The sequence below is a fragment of the Leopardus geoffroyi genome, chromosome D1 (assembly GCF_018350155.1).
Source record: "Leopardus geoffroyi isolate Oge1 chromosome D1, O.geoffroyi_Oge1_pat1.0, whole genome shotgun sequence".
Taxonomy (NCBI): domain Eukaryota; kingdom Metazoa; phylum Chordata; class Mammalia; order Carnivora; family Felidae; genus Leopardus; species Leopardus geoffroyi.
The window spans coordinates 86,814,167-86,828,554 of record NC_059329.1 but is presented as its reverse complement, the minus strand read 5'-3'; the positions used below and the strand labels follow the sequence as shown (position 1 = coordinate 86,828,554).

Sequence of the window (14,388 nt, the reverse complement as noted above, 5' to 3'; positions counted from 1 at the left end):
AGTGCAGATTTTCTTAACTCACACCAATATTGATACTAAGTGTAGAACTTACCAACTAATTAGAAGCAAAGGAAAACAGAGTCTATATGAATACAGGTAACAGTCACCATTTATAGAGTGCTCTCCATGAACTAGGAAATTTACATGCCTTTCCTCATCCAGTTCTCTCAACTTGAATAGGTGCTGTTGTTTTTATCTTGAAGAGGAGAAAATGGAGTGTTGCACAGGTAACTTTCACACTCAGCTGGTGGTGGTGATTTTAATCCAGCCCTATAGAAACTGCCACCCTCCTGATTCCATAAGTCCAGCCCCCTGATAGGCAGAGATCTGTCCAGAGCAAACATTCCAAATCCTTCAAGCCCTTCTTGCCCCTCGACAGTAAGGTAGGATACTAACAAACACATTAAGATAGGGCAGTGCAGGTAAAAGATGGGAAGAAGCAGGAGTATATTTGTTCCCATCCCTGTCTTACTTTTAGTCCTCTAGTCTAGAAAATCTCCTTGTTCCTTCCTAGCAGTTATCCCTATCTGAAAGCATCTGCCTTGTTTGCGTGTAATTTTTCTGTCATCCCTACTGGAATGTAACCTCTGTGTGAGCAGAGTAGAGCCTGTCCTCTTACTCCTGTCTTTCCGGTCCCTGCCACAATGCTTGGCACAACGAAAGTGCCAGTAAATAGTTTGCCCCATAGTGAATGAACTGATAGCACGCAAAAGCTGAGATGTCCCTGCTGAAAAAAGGGGGACTATTCCCTTTCTCTGGTAAACTCCTTGATGAGAGAGAGAGAGAGAGAGAGAGAGAGGGAGAAAGCTTTGGAACAATCATTTCTAAAAGGCAAAGAAAGCCTTGGTTTGCCAAAATTTACAGAGAGCTGTGATTATGAGCTTTGCAAGCCATTGCTCCTTAAACATTGTCAGATTTTTTTGTCTTGGTAAACCTCTGCTAGGAATTCTGACAACTCCCCTTCCTCACCCCTCCACCCCTCTTCTCCCAGTCCACTTCTAGTGAATACACATCCTTCTCCTGCCGACCAGCTACATATCCGGGTTCACAGACGAAGGCCCAGGTGGCTCTTCACTAATGGCTCATCCGTTATCTGTATGAAGAGTCAGTGCCTTTTCTGAGTAGATTTTTTTTTTTAAAGCTAAATTGACCTTCGGGGCGGGGGGGGGGGGGGGGGGGGAAGCATTCTACAGATAGCAATGTTTTGCTCTCTATTCATCTCTTCTTTCCTTATTTCTTGTCTTCTCTTCGAATCTATCCTGCATACCTTTCTTCAAAAATTGTCTACTGAGTATTACTAATGCAGACTGTGGAGATTTTTTCCTTTCTGCCTCACTTTTCAAGCCACCACAGCGCTAACAGGCTGCTCTGAAGAACATACCCTTCCTGCCCTGCCATTGCCCCCATATTCCTTACTCAACATTTGGATATTTTTACGGCATATATTCAGTTTGAAAGATAATACTGATACTTTGTTTTATATGAACATTTATACACCAGGACCCTTGTGAGGCACTGACTTCATTGGGATACTTTATGGCTTAATACACTGAATGATTTATATCTCATTTTGTCTAAGCATTTATGCTAATAAATTTAACAGATTCCCCAGTACTGCCTGGTCCTTCATTTTCTTCAGAGGGTCAAAGCGAGAGGAAAATAAAGCAGCATGTTACTAAAGAAAGAAGGAAGAAATTGGCCTAACCGATTTAGAACACAAATAAAATTAAACACAAATAAAATCTCTGATTACAGTTTAGCTGGAGCAAGTCAAGTTCCTAGATCTAGATAGATTTCTGTAATTAAGCTGCTTCTCAAAGGCAGAATCACAAAATGACAGAATATTTAGCAAGCTAATTTACTGAGGTATATATTTTGGTCCCATATAATTAAATCCAACACTTAGGAAAAACACGGGGGAAAAAAAGCCCTGACAACTATTAAACTGAGTGCAGCCGGGAGAAGGAAAGGGATAAGATAAAATCCAGTCTATAAAATATATTCCATTATCTTTTATAGGTTAAAAAAAAACACAAAAGAATACTTGGAAAGAATCTTCTAAGCTGGGAAGATTTTAAGATTGTGTGGAGATTTTTTTTTTTTTTTTACAGGTGCAGAATAAGTTGGGTTTTTTTTTTTTTTTTTTCTTTTCCCCATTTTTTCCCCTGTTGTTTGCAAAGTTGAATCTGGGGTCAGGAGTTCTAATTGTAACCTCAGACTAGAATTCCAGATGGTGCGCTGAGGACTGCGAGCAACTCTCAGTTCATCAATTTCATGGGCCTACGTATCTGCTCTGGCCACGGCCCGGCCTCCATCCCCACTGTGGCATTAATGCAGAACAAATTGAGACATATCCTCTATATAATTAGTTCCAGAATTTAAAAAGATTTACGGTATAATAATAGAGGCAGCGCTGCGGAATCCTTCCAATGGGGACTCTGGGAGCTTGGGGACCATCATCTCGCGGTGGCATCAGAACAGACGGGTAACTCTGGCGATTCCAAGAACTGCACGCTGGGGGAGAGGGGATATTTTTGCAAGGCCCAGGTGGTGGTTCTCGCCGGTCCTGAACACCAAACTGGGTCAGAGAACGGAGTCTGAACTGTAGACGAGTGGTTGTTCAAAAACATCGGGTTATTTTTTCAAAGGAGCAGAGGAGAGACCAGGGTGGAGGGCAAGGGGAAGGTGGACTCCGACAAAAGTCCCTCCTTGACTTTTTTTTTTTTTTTTTTTTTAATTTAAAGAAATGAAGCTGGGGTTTCTACCGCCAGCACCGGGCTGGAAACGGGCTTAAGCGCCTGCCGGGAGGCCGGGGGTAAGCAGATACCTAAGAGTTGGAGTCTTCAGGGTGGAGAGGAGCAGCCGGTAAGGCTGCCCGTCCTGCGCTCGGAGCTCCCGGCTCTAGCTCCTGCGCGAGATGCTAACCCAGCGCCAGTTCCTTGGGGCGGCTGGCGGTCGAGCCACTCCTCTTCGGCGTCTGCGGCCCCAGCCCTTGACAGATCGCAGTGCTTCGGTGTGTTTATTCAGTTGTCGGCGGCCGCGGGGTGACGCCCGGAGCGCAGCCTGGGAGTATGCGCTGCCCCCTGGGGCCGCGGCTGCTCCGCCGGGCCCGGCTCTTGGTCAGAGCCCAGGTCAAAGTGGGGGGTTTAGAGGTCCTCAGTACCCCCTCCCACTCAGCAGCGATTTTTTTGATCTTGCAATAATTAAGCACTTTCCAGGCCAGGATGCGTTTTACCAACGTACCAAAGCCATATGGATTGTCAGCTTCTCTCTCCCCCTCCTTTCTTTACTCCTCATTCCATTTGCTCTAGGGAGGCAGAGGGGTCGTGGGGGTAAAGCCCCGAGCTAGACGTTGAGCGACCTGGGTTTAAGCTCGGCTTTGCCACTATCTTGCTACGCATCCTTAAACAAGAATAGTGACAAAATTGTAACGTTTATTGGACGCATAAACCAACACTATCCTCCTGTCTAATCCTTATGACCCCATGAGGTGGACGCTAGGATTCCACTCTCCCCTTTGATCAATAAGAAAACTAAGCCTCAGAGAGGCTGTGGAACTCATCCAGGGTTACACAGCTGTTACCTGGTGGACCTGAGGTTCCGTTCTCCTACCACCAGTTCCTTGCTCTTAACCACTGAGCTCCACAGCTGCCTTTCCTCCGCTGCCTGGGCCTCAGTTTACTTCTCTGTAGACGGGGAGTTGAACTTCCATCTCTGCCAAACGGTGATTCAGACCAGCTCCTCTGTGCCACAGGTCTCAGCGCTGACGTTGAGTGGGAACGTGGATGAGAGAAGTGCGCGGCCAGGTCTACGCAGCCCTCATTTCCTTGGGCCTCGAGCTCCGGAGGTGCAGGACAGCGCCTACATGCGGGGGCGGGCTACAGAGTGGACGTTCCTCCCGGCCAGACTGTCTGTCTCTCCCTCCGGCAGGCTCAGGGTGCCGAGGCCAGCGTAGCGGGCGCAGCTGCGCGGTTAACCGCCGAGCTCCCGCAGAGAACGTTACCCAACGGAGGAAGTGGGACCTCAGTTGGCTGGTTCCCCAGAGGTGGCTCAGGCGCTCCAGGGCTTCCGGGCGTGGGGATGGGCAGGGGGCATTCGAGTGAGGCCCTCTGGGGTGAGGCCCTCCGACTTCGAGCGGATCCGGACGCACAGCACTTACTTCTTGACCCCGCGGGTTGCAGGGAACTCCTCCCACTCCTTCGGACTACTAAATCGGGGTAAGGAGGCACCCCAGGATTGAAGCGGGGATCGCACTACGGTTCCTCTCTCCCTCTAGGAATCTCAGACAACAAATGGCGGTGGAGAGAGGAGTCCTAAATTTTCTCGGCCCCCCCTTTCCTCTCCACCCCACCCCACCGGTGAACTTCTTCTGCAAAACATAAAGGCAGGGAATTAAGCACTTCTGCCCTATCTGGGATTCAAAAGCACAAAATCTCCCGTTCAAACCACCTCCCCCCAAGTACCCACCAAAAAACTTTGCAATGTTGCGTGAAAGAGAAACAACCTGGATCTTTTCGTTTGCAAATGAAAATCCCTGACTTTTCATAAAGGGCTTTCCTTCCCTCGTGGCGCCTGAGTGAGTCCTAGTTAAGAAAAATTCCTTCGAAGTAGAAATAAAAGTGGGAAGTATGAGACAGGGGTCTGGGGCATTCTAAGGGCAAAATGGCCTGAGAAGTTTCGTCTCGCGGGGCCTTTCTGCACCAAAAGGACCAAACGTCCTTGCCCTCTGCCTAGCCCTCAGCCCAGCTGCAGGTTTAGAGATGGCACTTGTGGGAGCGTGGTGGACAATCCACAGAGTGTAGGGGGAGGAAGAGATGGTCTCCAGAGCCTTTTCATTTCTTTAAAAATACATAAAGCTTCTGAGTGGAAACAAGCACAGTCAAGCACTAAAGTAGCGCAGAGAGGGGTGCAGGACCTCGTAGGTGGCCTGGGGAACAACCCGGTAGCGCCTGTGCCCGACCTTTGCCCTCACCGTCTCCTGTGCCTCTAGGACTAGCGACCCCAAGAGGAGGGAATTTTGTTTGGCGTGTGGGCCCTGAGCGTGCTAACGCAACTCCCACTTCCTTCGTTTTACTCAGTGCAGATTAAAAGCAAAGAGCAAGAAAGGGAGAGTAAGTCAAAGCTTTTTAAAACGTTCTGTTTCTTTGTAAAACTGCGGCTACCTTGGTTGTCGCTTCGCTGGAGCTGCGGGCCCTATCCGCGGCCAGCCTGGAATAAGAGGCCTGGCGGCAACCGGCCGCTGCCCGCCCGCGCTCCAGGCGGTTCCAGGTTGCGCCGTCGCCGCTACCCCCTGCCTCTCCCGGGCTTTTCCACGTGCCCCGAAACGCACTCCAACCCGGGTTCCCAGCGCTTCCCCTTGCTTAGGGTCTGCATCCCCTTAAATCCTGACTGTTCTGGAAGAACCAAAAACAAAACAAAACAAAACAAAACCCCAAACACCTGCCCTGAGGCGCGGGGCTCCCAAAGAGTGACTGGTTGGAGGGAGGAGTCTGTTGCGGCGATGCCCGGATCTCAGAGCTCCAAACCACGCGAACGCTGCCACCGACTGTGGGCCACTGTGTGCTTTCCTTCGTGGTCCTCCTAGCCGGTTTGCGCCTTCTTATCAGTTACTGCTTATCCAGAATGGTACTCTTGACCGTGAGCAGAGGCCGAGCTAGGTGGGATTAACTCTAGGATCCAACCTCTCCCCGCGTGCTTGTCTTCGAATCCTTCCCACCCCTCACCCTCCAAAACGGGCTCTGAGATTCTCCAGTCAGAATATGTGCAGGCTCTGGGTGTTTCCCTAAGGGTATTCTTCCCTCCCAGACTAGCCGCTGTTCACTGGAAAGGAAGATTAAGTGCCGCTGGCACCGATTTTTAGGCAGGCGGCAACTGCCCTCCTCTGGGCGCAAATGTCACCAAGTTAACCAACTACCAAACGATCGAAACATGCCGTTTATCACAGCTGATGCACCCCGCCCCCCAAGTCACCCACGTTCACCTTGAGTCTGGCCTCTGGAACCCACAAGGTGTCACCCCCACCCCAGTGAACCTGAGATTACGGCCACCACTCCTGCCCGGCGGCTCTATAAACGAAGCAAGAGCCGGGCTTGCGGGCGTAGAACGAAGGAATTCGCCTCTCTGAAGCCCGGGAAAGTTTTCCGTGCTTTCCTGAAGTTCCCACCGTCTGGGAGCTCACCTGCCCCTCCCTTGAGCCCGCCCTCTCACATTAACAACCCCATCCCGCCCGCCCCCCCCCCCCCATCACAAATGGACGTAGTGGGGACATTCACTGCTCACCTGGAGAGGCTCTCCCAGAGGCGCCCACACTTGAGAAGGCCGAGAAGGGGAGGTGGGGGGAGGGCTGTGTCCCACAGGCCAGCTGGGAGCGCGTGGCGGGTAGGAGAGGAGGGTGTTTCCTAGAGGTAGGCTCCCTCAGGCCCGCCCCCACCCCCGCCGCGAGGGCGCCCCCGCCGAGCCGCGCGCGCCGCCCGGCCAGGCTTGGGCTGCGGTGTGAATGAAACTGCCGAGGCTCCTGGCTCCTCCTCCTCCCCCGCCGCCGGCCCCTCTTATTTGAGCTTTGGGAAGCTGGGGGCAGCCAGGCAGCTGGGGTAAGGAGTTCAAGGCAGCGCCCACACCCGGGGGCTCTCCGCAACCCGACCGCCAGTCCGCTCCCCCTTTCCCGCCCTCCCTCCCACTCATTCAGTCACCCACCCACCCAGAGCCGGGACGGCAGCCCAGGAGCCGGGGCCCCGCTGCCTCCTTGCCGCGATCCTGGACTTCCTTCTGCCGCAGGAACCGGCTTCCACGTGTGCCCCGGAGCCGGCGTCTTCTCACTCGCTCCGCTCCGGGCCAGGGTGCTTTCCGCAGCCCGAACAGCCGGGGCTCCGGGGCCCGGGTGGCATCTGGGGCAAGTTAGGAGCGGCCGAGTCCAGTGCCCAGCATCTGCAAGGCCGAAGGAGCGGCGGGGCGTCCGGGGCTGAGCCGCAGCAAATGGGCTCTGACGTGCGGGACCTGAATGCACTGCTGCCAGCGGTACCCTCGCTGGGTGGCGGGGGTGGCTGCGCCCTGCCCGTGAGCGGCGCCGCGCAGTGGGCGCCAGTGCTGGATTTTGCACCCCCGGGCGCCTCGGCTTACGGTTCCTTGGGCGGACCCGCGCCGCCGCCGGCGCCGCCGCCACCCCCGCCGCCGCCGCCGCCTCACTCCTTCATCAAACAAGAGCCGAGCTGGGGCGGCGCGGAGCCGCATGAGGAGCAGTGCTTGAGCGCCTTCACCGTGCATTTCTCCGGCCAGTTCACCGGCACAGCTGGAGCCTGTCGCTACGGACCCTTCGGTCCTCCTCCGCCCAGCCAGGCGTCCTCCAGCCAGGCCAGGATGTTCCCCAATGCGCCCTACCTGCCCAGCTGCCTCGAGAGCCAGCCGGCTATTCGCAACCAGGGTAAGCAGGCCGGGGAGCGCCCCCTATACGCGGGGTGGTGGCGCCGGGGCTACCGTCCCGCGCTGGCACTCCCCTGTCCTACCCCTTCCCTGACCCCAGCGCTTACCCGGCTGCCTCCCCAAGGACTGTGTGGGTAGCGGAAGCAGCGGCTAAGGGAGAGGAGGCCCGGGAGAGGGAGAGGGAGTATGTGCCGGCATAGGCCCCCGACATCCTCCTGAACCAGGAGCCGGACTGGTTCTCGAGAGCCTGGAGGTCATCTGGAGCCCCTTGCACCCCGGGAGATTCCGGGACTTAGAGTCTCTGTGGGAGTGGGAAGGGGGAACGGGTGTGGTGTCTGGCGCTGTCTCAGGAAGGTGTTTTGTGATTCAAGGCACCACCAAACTGTTAGGAGGCACTGGACCTTTTTAGCTTTTAAATTGAGGGACCAGCACCGGGTGTGCAGGTGTTCCTACCCTGAGCCAAAATGTCAGGAGCCGCTCCAGCCCCTAATACGGTGATGGCACACATTAGACGTGTGATAAGTATCACGGAGCAAAGAACGAGGCAAGGAATCCGCTAGCAAGTAAACAGTGGCTTTCCTGGAACCGTGTCCCTATGGTAGTATAAGAAGCAGATGTCTCCTGGCGTCCAGCTCAGGCGACGTCCATGAGGGCTCCAGGGCTGGAAGAGAACTCTTGTTTATCCTATTCCAAGCTGTGTGGGACCGGGTCCTCCCTACCGTAGGGCCCAAGCACAGGCCCTCCTTTCAGCGCGCCTTGCCTCCTTCTTGTCGTTAAACTCGGGGCTCAGATGAGGAAAGATTTTTGCAAAGCATGGGAGTTAGAACAAGAACAATTTACTTGCCCACTTCAGTCGGTGTACACATAGGGACACAGCCAATAGTTTTCTCATCCCTCTCTGGCGCCCGCACACCTACTCCCCTCAGGAACTAGCGTGGAACAAATCGTGCCGAGCCCCTGTAGTTTGTTTTACAAATTTATCCTAATTGGACTTCTGTGCTGTGTGAGAAACTATATCAATTTGAGTTGATTCACTGTTTTAGGAAACGCCTTGCGAATTCAATGGCGGAGGGTTTTGCTGGAACAAAATTTCCCGCTAGCTTAGGGACTGGGATGCTTCTGGAATGCGTGGGATGGGAGAAGTAGAGCGCGGACAGTTTGCAAGAGGTGCCAGGGCTTTCAAGGCACTGAAGGGCTCTATGCTTCCCGAAGATTCCTGCAACTTCTAAAGGAGTATCTTCAGGCCGTTCCTAACTTAACCCAGCCTGGAGCACCTGGCTCGCCAGAAGCCCTGGTGAAATCGAAACCGTCTTCCCCTCTTCGTTCAGGGAATCTGGGATCTGTGTTTTGAGGAGCAACCGCAGGCAGGCTCACGGGGGGCCCCTCCACTCAAGGTCTTTCTAAGTGAAGTTCTTGATTCGCCCCAAGGGATGTTGGAACAAGTCGGTGTCGATTCAGAGGCTTGTGTTCTCTGATCGTGTCACCTCTAATTAGCAGGTTGTTACCGTTTGCAAATCTCCAGGTCTCAGTTTCCCCATCTGTAAGAGGAAAGCTGAAATGGGCAACTTGGGGGCTGGGCCTCACCTGAAGTTCTGTGCCACTGGAGCAGAAATCCAACTTTCCTCTGACTTGGGGTTCTAAATTCAGAAGGCAGGAGACCACCTAAAATTGACTGGACCAGAAACCCACAAGACTGGCAGGCAGGGGTGTGATGTGAGTCTGTGTGTGGATGTGTGCTCTTTGCAGAGTCTGAGAAGCCATTTGGTCTATTTCTGGGGCTCAAAATACTACCATGCTGTTATCATTTATTTGAGTTCATCTAGATTCTGTGATGACTTTTGGAACCAGGGCTCTCTCACTTTGTTTGGACCCCTTCTATAGGCAGGTCTGGTGCCTGGGATCCCATCAGGTTAGCATAGGGTTGGGGGGCGGTGAGACTGTGGGCTTCTTAGCCAGCAGGCACTACATTTAAGGGAAACGTCTGAATTCCTGTCTAGTAGGTAGGCCCAGCCGCTGAAGAGATAAAAGTCTTGGGAGTTGGGACCAGGATTGGCAGGTGGAGTTCTCTTCTCAACTCTGGGAAAACCCAGTGGAGAGCCACCCCCAGACATGTACCACAACCTGTAAGGAGGTTCCTGTCTGTGAACTTAGGTTTTTCTTGCATTGAAAATGTAAAACGGGTCATGCTTGGCTGGCTGTTGGGACTTACTGGGCAGCTGGGAGCTGGGGTGGGAATGTCAGAAGCTGCTCAGCCCTGGCCTTGGGAACCCTGAGATTCTAGATTTATCCTCTTGATTTCTGGTGTTCCTGTGGCTCCCCCCAGGAATGCAGGGCCTGGCGGTGTGTGTGTGTGTTGGGAGAATCAGGGGCATCAGCTCCTTCCCTAAAGTATGGGAATGGCCATCAGCTGACCCAGGCCAAACTCCAGCAGAGAGGAGTCAAGACTCTGAATCCCCGTTCCTAGGTAAGGCAGCCTTGCCGCGGCCCACACGAGAGGACAATTGGCACCCTCTCCCGCCCCCCCCTCCAAGGGATCATACCATCACCTCCCCGTTTTTTTTTTTTTTTATAATTTCTTAAATAGTATAGGTGGTTTCCTAATATCATAAACATTAACTCGGCAAACATTTGTTGAGCCTCTACTCTGTGCAAGGCACTGGGAAGTATTAAGACAGAGTGCATCTTTTATTTTTTATTTTTATTTTTTTTTAATTTTTTTTCAACGTTTATTTATTTTTGGGACAGAGAGAGAGAGACAGAGTATGAACGGGGGAGGGGCAGAGAGAGAGGGAGACACAGAATCGGAAACAGGCTCCAGGCTCCGAGCCATCAGCCCAGAGCCCGACGCGGGGCTCGAACTCACGGACCGCGAGATCGTGACCTGGCTGAAGTCGGACGCTTAACCGACTGCGCCACCCAGGCGCCCCCAGAGTGCATCTTTTAAATATCTCACAGCCTGACGGAGAAGTTGCTTATTTCTGGATGACAAAATCTAGGCTCTAAGAGATTATGTGTGCAAGAGGTCCCTCTGTGGCAGAGCTGGGACTCGAACCCAGACCATATTAGGTTACTTCTACCTCCTTTTCCAGGGATCTTGGCCCCTCTGTTGAGATGGATTTCCTTTGCTCCGTTGGATGGGCACTGAACTAATTAATAGTGGTCTGGGCGTGAGGGCTCATGGTTTGTAAGGGCAGTCAGTAGTGGAGTGAGGACTGGGGTAGTCTCAGACTTAATGCGCAGGGGGCATCACCAAGCCACCCTAGGGTCAGTGTAGAGACCAGCTCTAGAGAAGGGCCAAGGGCACTTCTCTTTGAGTCACTTGAGTATTTCGTTGGGGGACAGATTTTCCCCTATTCTGCCACAGCTATGGAGTCATCATTTCCAGCCTTCTGACCCCCTTCCTAACTGAGCCTCCATTCTACCCCTCAGCTCTCAGGAGGCCCGGCGGCCAGGCGGTTCCTGGGTTCCTCCAATGCCTCGAGCAGGGAAAAGACGTGCAGAGCGTGTCTCGCCTCTCCTTGCGGTCAAGGTTGCACTCCATTCCCTAGCACGGACTAACCGTGGGAAAAGCGCTACCTTGGCCGATTAGAGCCTCTCCCTCTCGGGCATGTACAAGGAGCCTTTGAATACGCTGCCCTTTTTCGCCAACAACTGTCCCTCCCTAGGTCCCCGCCCCCATGCTCTCAACGCCTAGACCAGCACGAGGCCCCAGGACAGCGCGATCTAATCACTCCCGCGTCGGATAAGCTTCTAATTAAAAGAGCCCTCCCTCCCCTCCGCTGACGCTTTCGCCTCGGCCCCTCTGGGGGGTCTTGAGGGAGGGGGTTGGAGGCTGGCCTTTGTCCCCGGGTCTTCGTGTCCTGTAAGGTGGGGGGCCTTGGGAACCTCGCTGGACGCGGAGCCGACGCGGCGGGTGCGGGAGCTGCAGCCTGCAATCCCACAGTTGGCGGAGCCCGCCTTCAAGAACAGCACCGTGCCCTGGGCCACAGCTTCTACTCATCAGTTCAGAAATGGAGAAGGGTTTGTCTAGGGACAATTTCTTTGCGGCTTCTGTTTCTCCTGTTTAAAAAGTTTTCTTTCAAAATTCAGCCTTTTTTCTGCAAAATGTGGCACTGAGAGCCAAATTTCGTTCCTAAGCTGACAGGCCTCAATCAGGGCTGTGCCTTTGCTCCCAAAAGGAAGCCCAAGGTTCTCACCCAGCCCTGACAGCTAATGGGGCGGGGGGTTATCTTTGCCTACTTAGCAGGCGATAGATTGAGGACTCTGAGGTCATGCAAATTATAAAAGCTTCTTAAGTTGTCAACTTGTGGCACCAAGCAGTGTGCGAGACTTGGCCTGCCTAGTACAATCCGGTAATTGGGACCTGTACCCACCCTCTTCCCCACTCCACTCCAACACGTAACACTGCCCGGTGTGGGTAGGAGAGGCTGGGTTTTTGTTTTTCTTTGGGGGGTTATGTTTCAAAGATTGGGGTAATGGTCTCCTTCCTCTTTCCATTCTAAGTCTTCACAGACACTTGTCACAGAGCCTCTGTCACGCCTGGGGCAAGAGTAGGGGGTGAGGGGCCTTTTCACCCACCCACTCCCCGGAAATTGAATGGAGTTTAGAGATCCAGTGCAGGGACTGGGTGGGGGTGGGCCGGCACTGTGGCCCTGCATGAAGGCCTTGTGAGCGTCAGGGCAGATCTCATTCACCTCCTGTCCTGGACCCTCAGTCCTGAGACTCTTGGGGACTGCGTGTATAGAAGGAGGGAATCCCACTAGTCAGTCTGTTCAGGGTTCCAGGACTGATCTTTATCTTAGCTGGAGGATGCTTTTTCCCCAGAGATGGCAACAGTTTCCCAAAAGCTGGTGAGGAATAGATTTAAAGCAATTTAATAACAATTACAGAAAGAGATTACATTTTTCAATCAAGACACTAATCAAGACTTTTTTTTTTTTTTTTTTTTTTTTTTAACCCAGCCTTCGGGGAGTTGGGGAAGAACACAGTTGCCCTTAGTTTTTCCGCAGGGAAACTGTAGCAGGGGGCCCGGGCACTGCCATGAAGGGAAACGGAGGTACAGTCCGGCACACTCTAAAACAAGCGCCCTTCCCCGCCTGGAGCGCAAGGAACGTGGCCCCCACAGTGGTAGAGTTAGGGACGCACTGGGCGCGAGTTGGGTCCGAGGGGGTAAGGAGGAGGGCATAGGACAGAGGCCGGCGGGGCCATCTGGAAGGGCCTCACCAGCTTTCCTGAGGGCCGTGGGTGTCGTGGTGTAGGGTCGCGCAGCTTCAGATAACATTACTCGGTAATTACTCTTCCCATTTAAAGCCCATGCCGTTTAACTGGCTCCGAGTAATTAATGAAAGTTGGTGCGCGGTCCCCTGATTTACGGCTCCGAGTCAGCTCGGGGTCAGCCGAACAGATTCATTTCGCTCGCCCGCGCTGCCCCGAGCAAGAGCCGCGGTGTTTGTTTTTGAAGAAGAACTTTCTCTGGCGAGCGGTTGGCGGTTTTCATACTTCACTTGCCCGAGGTTCGGCTCAGAAGCAGAAGGCAAGGTGGAAGAAGACAAGGGCGTAAATGAATTGGAAAAGGCGGGGAGGTCAGGGTTTTTCTTGAGAAAAGGCGGGGAGCCGCTCCGAGGTCACACATTTGGGCTTGGACCAGGCTCCCCGCCGAAAGTTCTGGAGACCGGTGGGGTGGCATCACCCTATGCTGGGGTTTCGAGTACGGGGGCCAGGCGCTTCTCTACCCTGGTTCTGCTTCAGAATCACCGACCCAGTCTCACCCCTGACGCTGTGCTTCTCTCCGCCGCGCTCGCAGGATACAGCACAGTCACCTTCGACGGGACGCCCAGCTACGGTCACACGCCCTCGCACCACGCGGCGCAGTTCCCTAACCACTCTTTCAAGCACGAGGACCCCATGGGCCAGCAGGGCTCTCTGGGTAAGCAGGCGGGAATGAGGTGGGGTCCTTCTCTCTTTCTTCCATGCCACTCCCATCCCCATAATTTCCAAACCACAGCAAATCGGGAAAGGGAGAAGAGGACATCTAAAGGGATTTTTAGAAATAATCAGCCCAATCTCACTCAGTTTAAAAGAAAAGATTGAGTTTTGCCCCGCCCCCCCAGGTATGTTAGCACAGCTCCACTCAAACAAGCCTACGAATATGTCTACGTGTTCTACGAAGTGGCTAATAAAGGACTGTGCAGTGAGAAGCTGATTAGCTCCTTACGATCTGCACGCCCTCTCTCGGCACGCGCCGGCATCCAGACCCCTTGCCCCCAGTTTAGCCGAGGAGACTAGCTGGGGATGCTCTCTGTCCCAGCCCCTGCCCTCGGCCTCGCCCCGCGCGTCCCCACTCCCACCCGGGGCCCTTGCGGCGCGCTCACTCCGCTCTCCTCGGCTCTCCGCAGGCGAGCAGCAGTACTCTGTGCCGCCCCCCGTCTATGGCTGCCACACCCCCACCGACAGCTGCACTGGCAGCCAGGCCCTTCTGCTGAGGACGCCCTACAGCAGGTAGGAAGGCGCTCGCCACGGTGTCTGGGGCGCGCGAGCCGGCGGGAGCGGGAACGTCCGACGCGGGCAGCTCCGACCGCGGGCATGCAGGGTCCTGCAGGCAAAGGACACCTTTAGCTACTTAAAGCAAATTAAAGCAGATCTCCAGGCTCTGATTTGAAAGAAGTAGGTTTCCTCGTCTCCTGGTGTTCTTGGTTGTTTGTTTGTTTGTTTGTTTGTTTGTTTTAATATAAGTGAGGGCGATTACTGTTTGAGCTGAAGAAGAGTGGGGCTTCAAGAAGTTATTTTTTAAAGGGCTCCTTATTTTTTAAAGTCCCTTTTAAAGGACTTGAACTCGCTCGCGACCAAAGATTAAACATGGACTCGACTCGCACTCCGGTCTTCTCCCGTCTCAGCCCCCTCCTCGCCCACTAGCCACACGGGCCGGCCTTCTCTGGGAGTAATTCGAGGGCGCGTACACTCTGACCGCAGCCT

The 14,388-nt window shown here is 53.8% G+C and overlaps 1 protein-coding gene and 1 long non-coding RNA gene across 6 annotated transcripts in view; one reads left to right on the top strand and one right to left on the bottom strand.

Annotated features, from left to right (window-relative positions):
* LOC123601546 overlaps positions 1-6,623 on the bottom strand; it is a 60,654-nt gene extending 54,031 nt beyond the window's left edge. The window contains exon 1 of the long non-coding RNA XR_006714155.1: positions 6,280-6,623. This is a non-coding gene — a long non-coding RNA (uncharacterized LOC123601546). The remainder of the gene's footprint in view (positions 1-6,279) is intronic.
* Positions 6,624-6,850: 227 nt separating this feature from the next.
* Positions 6,851-14,388, top strand: part of WT1 (WT1 transcription factor) — a 50,511-nt gene continuing 42,973 nt past the window's right edge. Inside the window, exons 1-3 of one of the 5 annotated variants that reach the window (XM_045484876.1) lie at positions 6,851-7,417; positions 13,220-13,342; positions 13,812-13,914. In XM_045484876.1, the coding sequence (XP_045340832.1) occupies positions 6,973-7,417; positions 13,220-13,342; positions 13,812-13,914 (671 nt within the window). In that variant the 5' untranslated portion in view covers positions 6,851-6,972. Of the gene's footprint in view, positions 7,418-11,130; positions 11,437-12,742; positions 12,999-13,219; positions 13,343-13,811; positions 13,915-14,388 lie in introns of those variants that run through there. The other 4 variants (XM_045484880.1, XM_045484879.1, XM_045484881.1 and 1 more) reach the window with 4 other exon arrangements.